Raw genomic sequence first — 16,679 nt, 5'->3', positions numbered from 1 at the left:
ATAAGGTCAGGCTTTGGAGCCATTTACACACCAGTGAGAAATACGGCCTACAATTGCATCTGAATAGAATTAGCTGGGCATGGAAGTGTAGAGGCAGTCTGGCTTTGAGATAAGCATCAGACTTTACTGTAATATCTATCGCAGGCGGAAGGGGAATACTGTTGCTTTGGAGATTAATGAGGCTTTATACAGTATGTGTGTGTGTGTGTATCTACTCGGTGTGTCATTTTAGACACACTATACCGCACAATAATTGATTGCTGCAGCTGGTGTTCAAAAAGCGTTCATACACGTTACCATCTAGTGGTCAGATTTATACAAACACAGTGGAGTTGGCGTCTCTGTTTGGCGGTCTATCGAGACCACCATAATGTGTGTGAGAGAGAGAGAGAAGAAAGAGTGTGTGTGTGTGTGTTGTTTTGTCAAACTCTTGTTCACACAGATTGCTTAGTCTGTCATCAATTTCATAAATTGTGTATACACACACACTTCTCCACTCCCTCTCTATTTGCCTATTTGCTTTTCTCTCTTTTCTAAAAAATGAAAACTGGGAGTACCTTTGCTGTCCTATTGATTGCCTGTTTTTATGGAATGGAGCAGGTCAAGCAGGGCTCATAGCAGGGCTCATAGCAGGGCTCATAGCAGGGCTCATAGCAGGGCTCATAGCATGGCTCATTGCAGGGCTCATAGCAGGGCTCATAGCAGGGCTCATTGCAGGGCTCATTGCAGGGCTCATAGCAGGGCTCATTGCAGGGCTCATAGCAGGGCTCATAGCAGGGCTCATTGCAGGGCTCATAGCAGGGCTCATAGCAGGGCTCATTGCAGGGCTCATTGCAGGGCTCATAGCAGGGCTCATAGCAGGGCTCATTGTAGGGCTCATAGCAGGGCTCATAGCAGGGCTCATAGCAGGGCTCATAGCAGGGCTCTTTGCAGGGCTCATAGCAGGGCTCATAGCAGGGCTCATAGCAGGGCTCATAGCAGGGCTCTTTGCAGGGCTCATAGCAGGGCTCATAGCAGGGCTCATAGCAGGGCTCATAGCACGGCTCATAGCACGGCTCATAGCACGGCTCATAGCAGGGCTCAGACAGGAGACAGATAGCCATGTCTGGCTAAATGAGAACAAGAGAAAGCACAATCCACATTGAGCCAGTTAGAGCCCCTTAGACAGATTGGGCTGAAGCCACCTGAGGGCCAAGTACTGATGGAAGCCGCCACACTCTGCTCCTGACAGGCAATAGAGGGCAGGAAAAATCCAATGCTCTGATTGGAGGGACAGGGCAGGAAGTATATTTTGATTGGAGGGAGAGGGTATTAAATATGCTCTGATTGGAGGGATGGGAAAGTGTACACAGGCAGTTTGAGGAAACGTATATTTGTGTGTCTCCAGAGAAAGATGGAACTTTGTGGTCGGCACTCATACACACAAATAACCTCTCCACACCACACACACACACACACGCACATACACACACACACACTCACACACACACGCACGCACTCACACGCACGCATGCACACACACACACACACACACACACACACACACACACACACACACACACACACACACACACACACACACACACACACACACACACACACACAAACACACACACATTAAGTGCAGCCGATGTGGTGTACACCACAGTTTTGGACATTAGCTAATCAAGTGTGTTGGTAGGGTGTGTTTTAGGAGTGTGTGTTCTATGGTTCCTTTGTGTATGTGTGTGTGTGCGTGTGTGTGCGTGCATGCATGCGGTGTGTGTGTGTGTGTGCATGCATGCATGCGGTGTGTGTGTGTGTGTGTGCGTGCATGCATGCGGTGTGTGTGTGTGTGTGCGCGTTGAGAGGCGGTAATTGGCAGGGCTTGTTTTAGAAGTGTTAGGGTAATGGCAAGGTGCTCCATTATCAGAATAAGACATATGGAAATGGTTCTCACTTAAGCACTTTAGCCACTTCCACTCCGCTACGACGAAAACATCAGCTAATATCTAACACCTGACACATCCCCAGCTACTTACTGTAGGGGCTGGACGCTCCTGTCTAGATTTTTTAAAAATCTATAAAATCATAGCTGAAATAACTTTATAATTCGTGGTGACTGGCATATGACAAGCAATTGTTAATACAGGCAATATAGTAATGATGTGATATTGATGTGTAAAGTGTGTAAAAGTATCTAAATCACACTGTGTCACTCCAGTATCTAAATCACACTGTGTCACTCCAGTATCTAAATCACACTGTGTCACTCCAGTATCTAAATCACACTGTGTCACTCCAGTATCTAAATCATACTGTGTCACTCCAGTATCTAAATCACACTGTGTCACTCCAGTATCTAAATCACACTGTGTCACTCCAGTATCTAAATCACACTGTGTCACTCCAGTATCTAAATCACACTGTGTCACTCCAGTATCTAAATCACACTGTGTCACTCCAGTATCTAAATCATACTGTGTCACTCCAGTATCTAAATCATACTCTGTCACTCCAGTATCTAAATCACACTGTGTCACTCCAGTATCTAAATCACACTGTGTCACTCCAGTATCTAAATCACACTGTGTCACTCCAGTATCTAAATCATACTCTGTCACTCCAGTATCTAAATCACACTGTGTCACTCCAGTATCTAAATCACACTGTGTCACTCCAGTATCTAAATCATACTCTGTCACTCCAGTATCTAAATCACACTGTGTCACTCCAGTATCTAAATCACACTGTGTCACTCCAGTATCTAAATCACACTGTGTCACTCCAGTATCTAAATCACACTGTGTCACTCCAGTATCTAAATCACACTGTGTCACTCCAGTATCTAAATCACACTGTGTCACTCCAGTATCTAAATCATACTGTGTCACTCCAGTATCTAAATCATACTGTGTCACTCCAGTATCTAAATCACACTGTGTCACTCCAGTATCTAAATCACACTGTGTCACTCCAGTATCTAAATCACACTGTGTCACTCCAGTATCTAAATCACACTGTGTCACTCCAGTATCTAAATCATACTGTGTCACTCCAGTGGAAAGCATGTTGCAGTATTACTACAAGGGGAAAGAAGGATCTTTGACTGGGTGACTAGAGGGTGGAGACTGAGCTCGTCCTGAATCTGGTAATATTTCTCCTACACCCACATACAGTGTTGTATTATTATTTGACCCTGCTGGTCATCTATGAACATTTGAACATCTTGGCCATGTTCTGTTATAATCTCCACTCGGCACAGCCAGAAGAGGACTGGCCACCCCTCAGAGCCTGGTTCCTCTCTAGGTTTCTTCCTAGGTTCTGGCCTTTCTAGGGAGTTTTTCCTAGCCACCGTGCTTTTACACCTGCATTGCTTGCTGTTTGGGGTTTTAGGCTGGGTTTCTGTACAGCACTTTGAGATATCAGCTGATGTAAGAAGTGCTTCATAAATACATTAGATTTGATATGATTTGGGTTTAGGAGAAAACTTACCAGGTTCAGGACGAGCTCTGTCTCCGCCCTCTAGTCACCCAGTCAAAGCTGTGTACTCTTATTGTTCACGTTGATGCACACAATCAGATGTAATGACAGTAGAGATGGTTGGCTTGTTGGTTTGTTACACTACTTCTAAGGATGGTTCAGTCTTAATTTATGGTAAACTTAAGTCCACAGCCCAGTCCACAGCCCAGTCCACAGCCCAGTCCACAGCCCAGTCCACAGCCCAGTTCACAGCCCAGTCCACAGCCCAGTCCACAGCCCAGTTTACAGCCCAGTCCACAGCCCAGTCCACAGCCCAGTCCACAGCCCAGTTTACAGCCCAGTCCACAGCCCAGTCCACAGCCCAGTCCACAGCCCAGTCCACAGCCCACACACACACAGCCCAGTCCACAGCCCAGTCCACAGCCCAGTCCACAGCCCAGTCCACAGCCCACACACACACAGCCCAGTCCACAGCCCAGTCCACAGCCCAGTCCACAGCCCAGTCCACAGCCCACACACACACAGCCCAGTCCACAGCCCAGTCCACAGCCCAGTCCACAGCCCAGTCCACAGCCCAGTCCACAGCCCACACACACACAGCCCAGTCCACAGCCCAGTCCACAGCCCAGTCCACAGCCCAGTCCACAGCCCACACACACACAGCCCAGTCCACAGCCCAGTCCACAGCCCAGTCCACAGCCCAGTCCACAGCCCAGTCCACAGCCCACAGCCCACACACACACAGCCCAGTCCACAGCCCAGTTCACAGCCCAGTCCACAGCCCAGTCCACAGCCCAGTCCACAGCCCAGTCCACAGCCCACACACACACAGCCCAGTCCACAGCCCAGTTCACAGCCCAGTCCACAGCCCAGTCCACAGCCCACACACACACAGCCCTGTTTCCAAATCTGTTTAACAGACAATATTCCTCATACTGCTGCAACCTATTTGTCAGGCATTACAGCAACTGCCCCTGGGGACTTGTATTTTTTACAAACTCTCTTTCTCTTTGTTTGATATGATTTGATTCCATGTATTTTCCCCCCATTTGTAAACCCCTGTTGGGTGGATAAGCCTGTTGGCGATGGGTGGTTATCATATACAGTGCTTTCTGAAAGTACCCCTTGATCACATTTTGTTGTGATTAATTTTAGATTTTTGTGTCACTGACCTACACACAATACCCCATAAACCCAATAATTCCATAAGTGGAATTCTGTTTTTCAGAAATGTTACAAATGAATAAGAAATGAAAAGCTGAAGTGTCTTCAGTCAATAAGTATTCAACCACTTTGTTAAGGCCTAAATAGGTTCAGGAGGAAACATTTGCTTAACAAGACACATAATACGCTGCATGGACTCTGTGTGCAATTATAGAGTTGAACATGATTTTGGAATGACTACCTCATCTCTGTACCCCACACAGAAATATCTGTACGGTCCCTCAGTCAAGCAGTGAATTTTCCAATGCCCCACAAAGACCAGGGAGGTTTTCCAATGCCCCACAAATACCAGGGAGGTTTTCCAATGCCCCACAAAGACCAGGGAGGTTTTCCAATGCCCCACAAAGACCAGGGAGGTTTTCCAATGCCCCACAAAGACCAGGGAGGGTTTCCAATGCCCCACAAAGACCAGGAATGTTTTCCAATGCCCCACAAAGACCAGGGAGGTTTTACAATGCCTCACAAAGACCAGGGAGGGTTTCCAATGCCCCACAAAGACCAGGGAGGTTTTCCAATGCCCCACAAAGAAGGGCTCCTATTGGTAGATGGGATGGAAAAAAAGCAGACATTGAGTATCCGTTTGAGCATGGTGAAATTATTGAATGCACTTTGGATGGTTTATCAATACACCCAGTCACTACAAAGATACAGGCGTCCTTCCTAACTCAGGAAACCGCTAAGGGATTTCACCATGAAGCCAATGGTGACTTTAAAACAGTTACAGAGTTTAATGGTTATGATAGGGGAAAACTGAGGATGGATCAACAACATTGTAGTTACTCCAAAATACTAACTTAATTGACAAAGGGAAAAGAAGGAAGCCTGTACAGAATAAAAAATCATCCAAAACATGCATCCTGTTTGCAACAAGGCACTAAAGTAATTAATACTGCACAAAATGTTAATTTAAAGTTTTATATTTGGGGCAAATTCATAACAACACATTACTGAGTACCACTCCATATTTTCCAGCATAGTGGTGGCTGCATTATGTTATGGGAATGTATGCAATTAGGGTGTGTTCACTCCAGTAAGACCTCTTTTTACTCAGTCTATTTTACTGGTTTTCCCCATCTATAGAATCTGTAGAATCATCTAGGACAGCTGGACTACCAGGTGCATCCACAACTCCAACTTGACCCACAGGCACATAGTCTGTGTCATCTGAAATGGATAGCTCAGATTCACATAGTCTGTGTCATCTGAAATGGATAGCTCAGATTCACATAGTCTGTGTCATCTGAAATGGATAGCTCAGATTCTGAGTGAGAGGCACCAATGGCTTCCTCCTCCAGCATCTGTAAAACCATTCATGAACATTAAAGCAAGATATTAAATACATATTTTATTAATGACTTTGATTTTATTGTAGAAAGGTCAGTTTGACAAGTGCAATGCAGTGAATTCCATAGGAAATACAGTTGAAGTCTGGAGTTTACATACACTTACGTTGGAGTCATTAAAACTCATTTTTCAATCACTCCACAAATGTATTGTTAATAAACTATAGTTTGGGCAAGTCGGACATCTACTTTGTGCATGACACAACACATTTTTCCAACAATTGTTTACAGACAGATTATTTCACTTATTATTCACTGCATCACAATTCCAGTAGGTCAGAAGTTTACAGACACTAAGTTGACTGTGCCTTTAAACAGCTTGGAAAATTCCAGAAAATTATGTCATGGCTTTAGAAGCTTCTGATAGGATAATGGACATCATTTGAGTACCTCATCACTTAGTGCCTCTTTGCTTGACATCATTGGAAAATCTAAAGAAATCAGCCAAAAAAAAAGTCTGGATTATCCTTGGGAGCAATTTCCAAACGCCTGAAGGTGCCACGTTCATCTTTACGAACAATAGTACCCAAGTATAAGCACCATGGGACCACGCAGCCGTTATACCGCTCAGGAAGGAGACACGTTCTGTCTCCTAGAGATGAACGTACTTTGTTGAGAAAAGTGCAAATCAATCCCAGAACAACAGTTTAAGGATCTTGTGAATATGCTGGAGAAAACAGGTACAAAAGTATCTATATCCACAGTAAAACGAGTCCTATATCGACATAACCTGAAAGGCCGCTCAGCAAGGAAGAAGCCACTGCTCCAAAACCGCCATAGAAAAGCCAGACTACGGTTTGCAACTGCACATGGGGACAAAGATCATACTTTTTGGGAGAATTGTCCTCTGGTCTGATGAAACAAAAATAGAACTGTTTGTCCACCCATTGAAAAGAGAGTGACCTCAAAAAATAAAATCAGAATGGTTTGTCCTCTGGGTTTTGCCTGCTACATAAGTTCTGTTATACTCACAGACATAATTCAAACTGTTTTAGAAATGTCAGAGTGTTTTCTATCCAAATCTACTAATAATACGCATATCTTATCTTCTGGTGATGAGTAGCAGGCAGTTGAATTTGGGCATGCTTTTCATCCAAAATCCCCCCCCCCCCCCCCCCCCCCCAAAGAAAATCACTATCCTAGAGAAGTTTTACGGGATTGATATGACAACAGCCAGTGAAAGTGTAGAGCGCCAAATTCAAACAGCAGAAATCTCATAATTAAAATTTCTCAAACATACATGTATTTTTTCCATTTTAAAGGCAATCTTGTTGTTAATCCCACCAATATGTCCGATTTCAAATAGGCTTTACAGCTTTACAGCGAAAGCACCACAAACGATTATGTTCGGTCAGAGCCAAGCCACAGAAAAACACAGCCATTTTTCCAGCCAAAGAGAGGAGTCACAAAAAGCACAAATAGAGATAAAATTAATCACTAACCTTTGATGATCTTCATCAGATGACACTCATAGGACCTCATGTTACACAATGTTTTGTTCGATAAAGTGCATATTTATATAAAAAATCTCAGTATACATTGGCTTATTATGTTCACTAGTTCCAAAAACATCCGGTGATATTGCAGAGAGCCACATCATTTTGTAGAAATACTCTATAAATGTATATATAAATGTATATATATATGAAAATACAATTGTTAGACATGGAAATATAGATACACTTCTCCTTAATGCAACCGCTGTGTCATATTTCAAAAAAGCCTTACGGATAAAGCAAACCATGCAATAATCTGAATACAGCTTTCAGACAACAAAGCAGCCAAAAAGATATCCGCCATATTGGGTAGTCAACATTAGTCATAATTATCATTATAAATATTCACTTACCTTTGATGATCTTCATCAGAAAGCACTCCCAGGAATCCCAGTTCCATATTAAATGTTTGATTTGTTCGATAATGTCCATCATTTTTGTCCAAAGAGATACTTTTGTTAGGACGTTTGGTAAACAAATCCAAAGTCATGAAGTGCGTTCCCTAGTTGCAGACGAAATGTCAAAAAGTTTCGTTACTGTCTGTAGAAACATGTCAAACAATGTATGGAATCAATCTTTAGGATGTTTTTAACAGAAAACTTCAATAACATTCCAACCGGAGAATTCCTTTGTCGTCCGAAAAGCAAAGGAACGCAGCTACCTCTCATGTGAAATGCGCATGACCAGCACGTGACTGCTGGCAGACCTCTGACTCATTCCTCTCTCATTCGGTCCCACTTCCCAGTAGAATCCTCAAACAAGTTTCTAAAGACGGTTGCAACAGCCCACTGTGTATTCAATAGGGGCTGGGTTGAAAATCGACCAACCTCAGATTTCCCACTTCCTGTTTGGATTTCTTCTCAGGTTTTTGTTATACTCACAGACATCATTCAAACAGTTTTAGAAACTTCAGAGTGTTTTCTATCCAATACTACTAATAATTAGCATATATTAGCAACTGGGACTGAGGAGCAGGCCGTTTACTCTGGGTACCTCTGGGCACCTTTCATCCAGGCTACTCAATACTGCCCCTGCAGCCATAAGAAGTTAAATACCCGTATATCTGAACCCAGGTGTGTGTGCCTGGTTAGATATCTGTATATCTGAACCCAGGTGTGTGCCTGGTTAAATATCTGTATATCTGAACTCAGGTGTGTGCCTGGTTAAATACCTGTATATATGGACTCAGGTGTGTGCCTGGTTAAATACCCGTATATCTGAACTCAGGTGTGTGCCTGGTTAAATACCTGTATATCAGATCTCAGGTGTGTGCCTGGTTAAATACCCGTATATCAGATCTCAGGTGTGTGCCTGGTTAAATACCCGTATATCTGAACACAGGTGTGTGCCTGGTTAAATACCCGTATATCAGATCTCAGGTGTGTGCCTGGTTAAATACCCGTATATCAGATCTCAGGTGTGTGCCTGGTTAAATACCCGTATATCAGATCTCAGGTGTGTGCCTGGTTAAATACCCGTATATCTGAACTCAGGTGTGTGCCTGGTTAAATACCCGTATATCAGATCTCAGGTGTGTGCCTGGTTAAATACCTGTATATATGGACTCAGGTGTGTGCCTGGTTAAATACCCGTATATCAGATCTCAGGTGTGTGCCTGGTTAAATACCCGTATATCAGATCTCAGGTGTGTGCCTGGTTAAATACCCGTATATCAGATCTCAGGTGTGTGCCTGGTTAAATACCCGTATATCTGAACTCAGGTGTGTGCCTGGTTAAATACCCGTATATCAGATCTCAGGTGTGTGCCTGGTTAAATACCTGTATATATGGACTCAGGTGTGTGCCTGGTTAAATACCTGTATATCAGATCTCAGGTGTGTGTCAAGTTAAATACCCGTATATCAGATCTCAGGTGTGTGCCTTGTTAAATACCTGTACATATGGACTCAGGTGTGTGCCTGGTTAAATACCCGTATATCTGAACTCAGGTGTGTGCCTGGTTAAATACCCGTATATCAGATCTCAGGTGTGTGCCTGGTTAAATACCTGTATATCAGATCTCAGGTGTGTGCCTGGTTAAATACCCGTATATCAGATCTCAGGTGTGTGTCAAGTTAAAGACCTGTATATCTGAACCCAGGTGTGTGCCTGGTTAAATACCTGTATATCTGAACCCAGGTGTGTGCCTGGTTAAATACCCGTATATCAGATCTCAGGTGTGTGTCAGGTTAAATACCTGTATATCTGAACCCAGGTGTGTGCCTGGTTAAATACCTGTATATCTGAATCCAGGTGTGTGCCTGGTTAAATACCCGTATATCAGATCTCAGGTCTGAGTGCCTGCAAATGTGTGCTTGACTTGTACACTTACATTCCGTCATGTAGTATAAGAGATATTCTGATACAGGTACAGCTGTGTTTCTAACCAGTCAGTGAGGAAGAACATAGAAGGGACATTATATAATGGAATATAATATTATATGGATATTATATCATGATTATAGAGGTCGTTCTTCTTTGACTCCCATCACATACATCACTGGATGTGAACGAAAAGACAGAGTCAAATGGCTTGAGAAAGAGGTTCAGGAACCATCCAACTGAATATCCTCCTCTCAGCGTGAATCTATAAATGAACCATTTAGCATCAGTGACCCCCATATCTGCCAAAGCAGCAGATTTATGGCCTTTCTAAAAGGAAATCTCCCGGTTTTAATGAAATAAGAAAATGTCCCGAAAATCCTGCTCGAAGAAATTAAAACATGAAATCATATACGAGCACTTCATTACTCAGAGTAATAACTGGTTGTAGTGCAATAGAGGACTGGTCAGATATTGGATATGATCAGGCTTATAGGAGATGCAGTATACTCTAAGGGACAATATCGGAGATGACAGGGACACATACGCTGTCACACTGTAGTACACTGTAGAATTCTAAACTCTAGTATTTAGACCATAATATAATATAGTATTTCTTTATAAGAGTAAGCCACATTTCCAAAGCTGTTTTGCCTTTGTATAAAGTGTCAGCTTTTTGCATTGCAGTTATTAAACCATCAGTCAGTTTTAATTGTTTTTAAGCTCCTATGCCGACCTAGCAAACAGAAGTCCCACCGCTCGAATATAAACAAGCTGGGCGATGAATCAACAGCCACAAATGACATCCTAAAAACCACAGAGAATATGGAATGCAGACTCTCTACAAGCATTAAACGTTTGTAAGATACCATCACTGAAGTGGCTGCTGCATTCAGAGAGAACATGGATCTTATTCGAGAGGAGTTTAAAAAAGACATTGAGTATCTAATCGACCAAGTCGCTAACTTACAGGCATGGAAAACAACCCCTCTCCCACAGTGTCTCTATCGGACTCTGAGGTTAGTGCTCTAGATGCCCAGCGGAAAGTGCCAGAATCCTGCCCCCTTGTGCGGACGCCGGCACAAATTGCACTGTGCTTAATGAGGTCATCAGAAATCTCCCATACAAAGAAAAGCAAGTTAACCTGAACACGGGGAACTGTATTATTAAGATGGGCTGAACATGAAGGACATAGTTAGAGCTCCCGAGTGACGCAGCGGTCTAAGGCACTGCATATCAGTGCAAGAGGCATCACTACAGTCCATGGTTCGAATCCAGGCTGTGATTGGGAGTCCCATAGGGCAGCGCTCAATTGGTCCAGCTTCATCCGGGTTTGGCTGGGGTACTCCGTCATTGTAAATAAGACTTTGTTCTTAACTGACTTGCCTAGTTAAATAAAGGTTAAAAAAATAAAAAATAAAATAAAAGTTAGAAACTGGATTATTAAAGATGGGCTGGACATGAAGGACATAGTGTGAACTGTTTCCTTTCTGCTGTCACACACACTATCACACAATGACAGACCCGGAGGTATACAGACCAGGAGGTAGACAGACTAGGAAGTAGACAGACCAGGAGATAGACAGATCAGGAGGTAGACAGACTAGGAAGTAGAAAGACCAGGAGGTAGACAGACTAGGAAGTAGAAAGACCAGGAGGTAGACAGACCGGGAGGTAGACAGACCAGGAGGTAGACAGACCAAGAGGTAGACAGACCAGGAAGTAGACAGACCAGGATGTAGACAGACCAGGAGGTAGACAGACCAGGAAGTAGACAGACCAGGAGGTAGACAGACCAGGAAGTAGACAGACCAGGAGGTAGACAGACCAGGAGGTAAATAATCACCAAATCCAAAAGCAGAAGCCTTTGACCACATTAACAGAAATATGTAATGGGACAAGCTGGAGCCAATTGTTCTAAATGGTAACAACCTGAAATGCCTAATCTCTATGTATAATCGGTGAAATGTTGTTTTCGAGTCAATGGCTGCCAAACTGACTGGTTACATGCTGACATTAGTGTGAAACAGGGTTGCATTTTATCTCCTATTCTGTTCTCAGTGTATCTTAATGATCTCAGTCTGGCCATCAAAGCTCCAGGAGAATATGTGTAAACGGTGAAGGAGTGTGGGTTCTTGAAGAGGACATTATAGTCAGTGGTGTAGTGTAAAGTTTGTTAATTACAGTGCACCGTTTGCAGAAAAATGCATTGAAGGTACAAGGAGTGGTCCTTTTATTTTACCAAGCCATTTGTTTACCACTACATAACTAATTGTATTGATATCTCAAACTGAAGATTAGCTTCAAGAAATGTTAAATATGATTTTAACTGGTGTGAACAATGAAAACTGAATATCAATGTAGACAAAACTAAGGTAGTCCACTATAGGAAGTCAGCAGTGTCTAGAACAACTTTTATTTTCTCCTGTGGTCCTAACATACCTCATGTTGTCAGTGAGTACAAATGTCTGGGCTTGATTATCAATACATTTTTGATTGTAATGTGTCTGTAATATGTAACGATTTGGGTTACTTGAACAAATTCATATATAAATATGAGTTATAGATCTGTCATTTTCAATGAAAGCAAGTCGAAGAAGGAGTTCTATCTATTCTGTTCTATTTGCACTATTTCTATGCTTCGCGTTCTTAAATTCAGTTTTTGCGTCTTTTACTTTCGGTTTTGTACACAAGCTTCAATCAGCTGAAAATACAATATTATTGGTTATTGACAAGATATTTCACAATGGTTTAGATGGTACAATGATTCTCTACACCAGTGGTTCCCAAACCTTTTATAGTCCCGTACCCTTTCAAACATTACCCCCTCTGGCATGAGGATCAGCAAACTCTCAAATGTTGTTGTGTGCCATCATTGTAAGCCTGCCACACACACACACACACACACACACACACACACACACACACACACACACACACCACACACACACACACACACACACACACACACACACACACACACACACACACACACACACACACACACCATACAATACATTTATTAAACATAAGAATGAGTGTGAGTTTTTGTCACAACCCGGCTCGTGGGAAGTGACAAAGAGCTCTTATAGGACCAGGACACAAATAATAATATAATAATAATCAATCATTTTGCTCTTTATTTAACCATCTTACATATAAAACCTTATTTGGTCATCAAAAATGGAAAAATAACTCACCACAGGTTAATGAGAAGGGTGTGCTTGAAAGGATGCACATAACTCTGCAATGTTGGGTTGTATTGGAGAGAGTCTCAGTCTTAAATCATTTTCCACACACAGTCTGTGCCTGTGTTTAGTTTTCATGCCAATGGGGGCCGAGAATCCACTCTCACATAGGTACGTGGTTGCAAAGGCCATCAGTGTCTTAGTGCGATTTGCCAAGGCAGGCTACTCTGAGTGCAGCCAAATCCAGAAATCTGGCAGTGGCTTCTGATTAAATTCAATTTTCACAGAACCGCTTGTTGCAATTTTGATGGGGCTCTCTTGTTCAGATATCGGTAAGTGGACTGGAGGCAGGGCATGAAAGGGATAATGAATCCAGTTGTTTGTGTCATCTGTTTTGGGAAAGTACCTGCGTAATTGCTCACCCAACTCTCTCAGGTGCTTCGCTATATCACATTTGACTTTGTCCATAAGCTTGAGTTAATTTGCACACAAACAAATCATACAATGATGGAAGACCTGTGTGTTGTCTTTGTTAATACAGAGAGAAGAGATCCAACTTCTTAATCAGCCTCAATTTTGTCCTGCACATTGAATATAGTTGAGAGACCCTGTAATCCTAAATTCAGATCATTCAGGCGAGACAAAACATCACCCAGATAGGCAGTTGTGTGAGAAACTGGTCATCATGCAAGCAGTCAGACAATAAAAAATGATTGTGAGTAAAGAAAACTTTAAGCTCGTCTCTCAATTTAAAAAAAACGTGTCAATACTTTGCCCTTTGATAACCAGCGTACCAGTGTACCAGCGTACCAGCGTACGTTGTAAAAGCGTTACTTGGTCGCTGCCCATATCATAGTGTAGTGCAGAAAATACACAAGCAAGTTGGATGCTAATTAATTGACCAGGCTACCTCCATTAGACATTGTGTTGCTATTTCGCTGAACACTAGATTGTTTCATTTTATTTTCGGCAGTGAAACGAGCCTACTCAGGTGAGGAAAAAACTTCACCCAAATGTATAGCCCTGTTGGAAATGATAAATGGATTGTTTGAAAATGTGAAGAAAAAAATATAATTGTTTCAACAACAAAAAATGACATTTTTGCCTTTTGTCTGCTCGACGTCCCCTTATGCTATAGTTTGTACACCTCAATTGTCAGTGGAACCCACATTTGTTTAAGCCAGTCAGCCATATCAGCTATGTTTGTTTAAAAATCAGTAAATGAGGCTGAATGAACTGTTTCACTGCCAGACAAGGCTCCGCTGATAGCCAGGTGTAGCAGTGGTAAGGTGTTGGGACTCTGCTGTTGGGACTCCTTTATGTAGGCCCTAACAGTATGTGGGCACCGTTTGCCACCGTTATAGTGCAATTAATGTATTGTTTACTGTTGTGTTGTATAGTGGCTTTGCTGGCATGTGTCTAAAACATGGTTTGTTTTTTTGCCTCACCAAGATGTACATGCTAAAATCATAACGGGATGTAACTCATTATAGATGATTCCTGTAACATGTTTGATCATGATGGTTTAAAAAAAACATCTGTAGATTGTATTATTGTATCATTGTGGAGTTATCTAACTGTAAAACACACACACACACACACACACACATGCACACACGAGCAGACACACTGTGTGAGATGTGCAGTGTACCTCTCATTGGTATTCATTGGCTCAGGGAAGGAAAGATGGGCATCACAGTTTGTATTTAATCAGACTCTTATTATGGTCAGCAGTATGTGTGTGTGTGCGTGAATGCATGCATTTCAGTTTTTATGTGTGTGTGTGCATGTGTGTGTTTGCATGTGAATGTGTGTGTGTGTCTGTGTGCGTGTGTGTCTGTGTGTGCGTGTGTGTGTGTGTATGTGTGTGTGTGAGTGTGTGTGTGTGTTGGGCCCAATCTGTCAGCAGATAATAAGGCAGCTTGTCAAGGTGGAGGGGAGAGAACCTGAAGCTGGGTTAAGTAATTGGATTCTTGTTCAATAAAGTTTGGTCTGTGTGTGCGTGTGAGCGAGTGTGTGTGCATAAATGTGTGTGTGTATGTGAGTGGCACAGGTGTGTGTAAGTCTGAATTGGGGGTTGCGTATGATGCATATTTGGCGAATGTTACTTTGTAGATCAGGAGGCTCAAGGTAGCATCAGATTTGACCAGTCAGTCTTGTCCAGCAGACTGTCTTTCATTTACTGACTACCTTCTTTAGCCTCACACACACACACACACACACACACACACACACACACACACACACACACACACGCACGCATGCACACATGCACGCACACACACACACGCACACACACCACACACACGCATGCACGCGTGAACACACACACCACACACGCGTGCACACGCATGCACGCGTGAACACACACACCACACACACACGCACAGGCTGGGTTTCAGTCATTTTTTTCTTCATATTTTCTGTATTTCTACCCCCTCCTCTCACACCTTGGTTTCAGCAGCTTCGAGGAGATAAATGGTGTGAAACTTGCTGTGGCTCGTCTGTCTCCTAGTGTCTGTTTCGTTGGAGGAAACGATTGAGGGAGACTATGTGGGAGAGGAGAGAGGGAGAGGAGGAGGGAGAGGAGAGAGGGAGAATGTGTGGGAGAGGAGAGAGGGAGAATGTGTGGGAGAGGAGAGAGGGAGAGGGTGTGGGAGAGGAGAGAGGGAAAATGTGTGGGAGAGGAGAGAGGGAGAATGTGTGGGAGAGGAGAGAGGGAGAATGTGTGGGAGAGGAGAGAGGGAGAATGTGTGGGAGAGGAGAGAGGGAGAGGGTGTGGGAGAGGAGAGAGGGAGAGGGGGAGAATGTGTGGGAGAGGAGAGAGGGAGAGGGTGTGGGAGCGGAGAGAGGGAGAGGGTGTGGGAGAGGAGAGAGGGAGAGGGGGAATGTGTGGGAGAGGAGAGAGGGAGAATGTGTGGGAGAGGAGAGAGGGAGAATGTGTGGGAGAGGAGAGGGAGAATGTGTGGGAGAGGAGAGAGGGAGAATGTGTGGGAGCAGAGAGAGGGAGAGGGTGTGGGAGAGGAGAGAGGGAGAGGGTGTGGGAGAGGAGATAGGGAGAGGGTGTGGGAGAGGAGAGAGGGAGAGGGGGAGAATGTGTGTGAGAGGAGAGAGGGAGAATGTGTGGGAGAGGAGAGAGGGGGAGGGTGTGGGAGAGGAGAGAGGGAGAATGTGTGGGAGAGGAGAGAGGGAGAATGTGTGGGAGAGGAGAGAGGGAGTTTGTGTGGGAGAGGAGAGAGGGAGAATGTGTGGGAGAGGAGAGAGGGAGAGGGGGAATGTGTGGGAGAGGAGAGAGGCAGAGGGGGAATGTGTGGGAGAGGAGAGAGGGAGAATGTGTGGGAGAGGAGAGAGGGAGAGGGTGTGGGAGAGGAGAGAGGGAGAGGGGGAATGTGTGGGAGAGGAGAGAGGGAGAGGATGTGGGAGAGGAGAGAGGGAGAGGGTGTGGGAGAGGAGAGAGGGAGAGGGTGTGGGAGAGGAGAGAGGGAGAGGGGGAATGTGTGGGAGAGGAGAGAGGGAGAGGGGGAATGTGTGGGAGAGGAGAGAGGGAGAGGATGTGGGAGAGGAGAGAGGGAGAGGGTGTGGGAGAGGAGAGAGGGAGAATGTGTGGGAGAGGAGAGAGGGAATGCCACCTATAAGGCTGTTTC

General features: G+C 44.0%; 2 protein-coding genes across 2 annotated transcripts in view; one reads left to right on the top strand and one right to left on the bottom strand.

Annotated features, from left to right (window-relative positions):
* Nucleotides 1-584: 584 nt before the first annotated feature.
* Nucleotides 585-1,103, bottom strand: LOC116353690 (cornifin-A-like). Its single transcript, XM_031791367.1, has one exon. It carries the CDS (start codon nt 1,101-1,103, stop codon nt 585-587), a length of 519 nt encoding a protein of 172 aa, XP_031647227.1.
* A 2,225-nt stretch (nt 1,104-3,328) lies between these two features.
* The window catches only part of LOC116353689 (vegetative cell wall protein gp1-like), a 17,780-nt gene continuing 4,429 nt past the window's right edge, over nt 3,329-16,679 (top strand). The window contains exons 1-2 of the mRNA XM_031791366.1: nt 3,329-4,172; nt 4,213-4,361. Coding sequence (XP_031647226.1) covers nt 3,634-4,172; nt 4,213-4,361 — 688 coding nt within the window. The 5' untranslated portion in view covers nt 3,329-3,633. The remainder of the gene's footprint in view (nt 4,173-4,212; nt 4,362-16,679) is intronic.

This window comes from Oncorhynchus kisutch, linkage group LG15, assembly GCF_002021735.2.
Source record: "Oncorhynchus kisutch isolate 150728-3 linkage group LG15, Okis_V2, whole genome shotgun sequence".
In the NCBI taxonomy this organism is placed as follows: Eukaryota; Metazoa; Chordata; class Actinopteri; order Salmoniformes; family Salmonidae; genus Oncorhynchus; species Oncorhynchus kisutch.
Note: the sequence above shows the minus strand (reverse complement) of the source record. Positions and strands in the feature narration are given on the sequence as shown.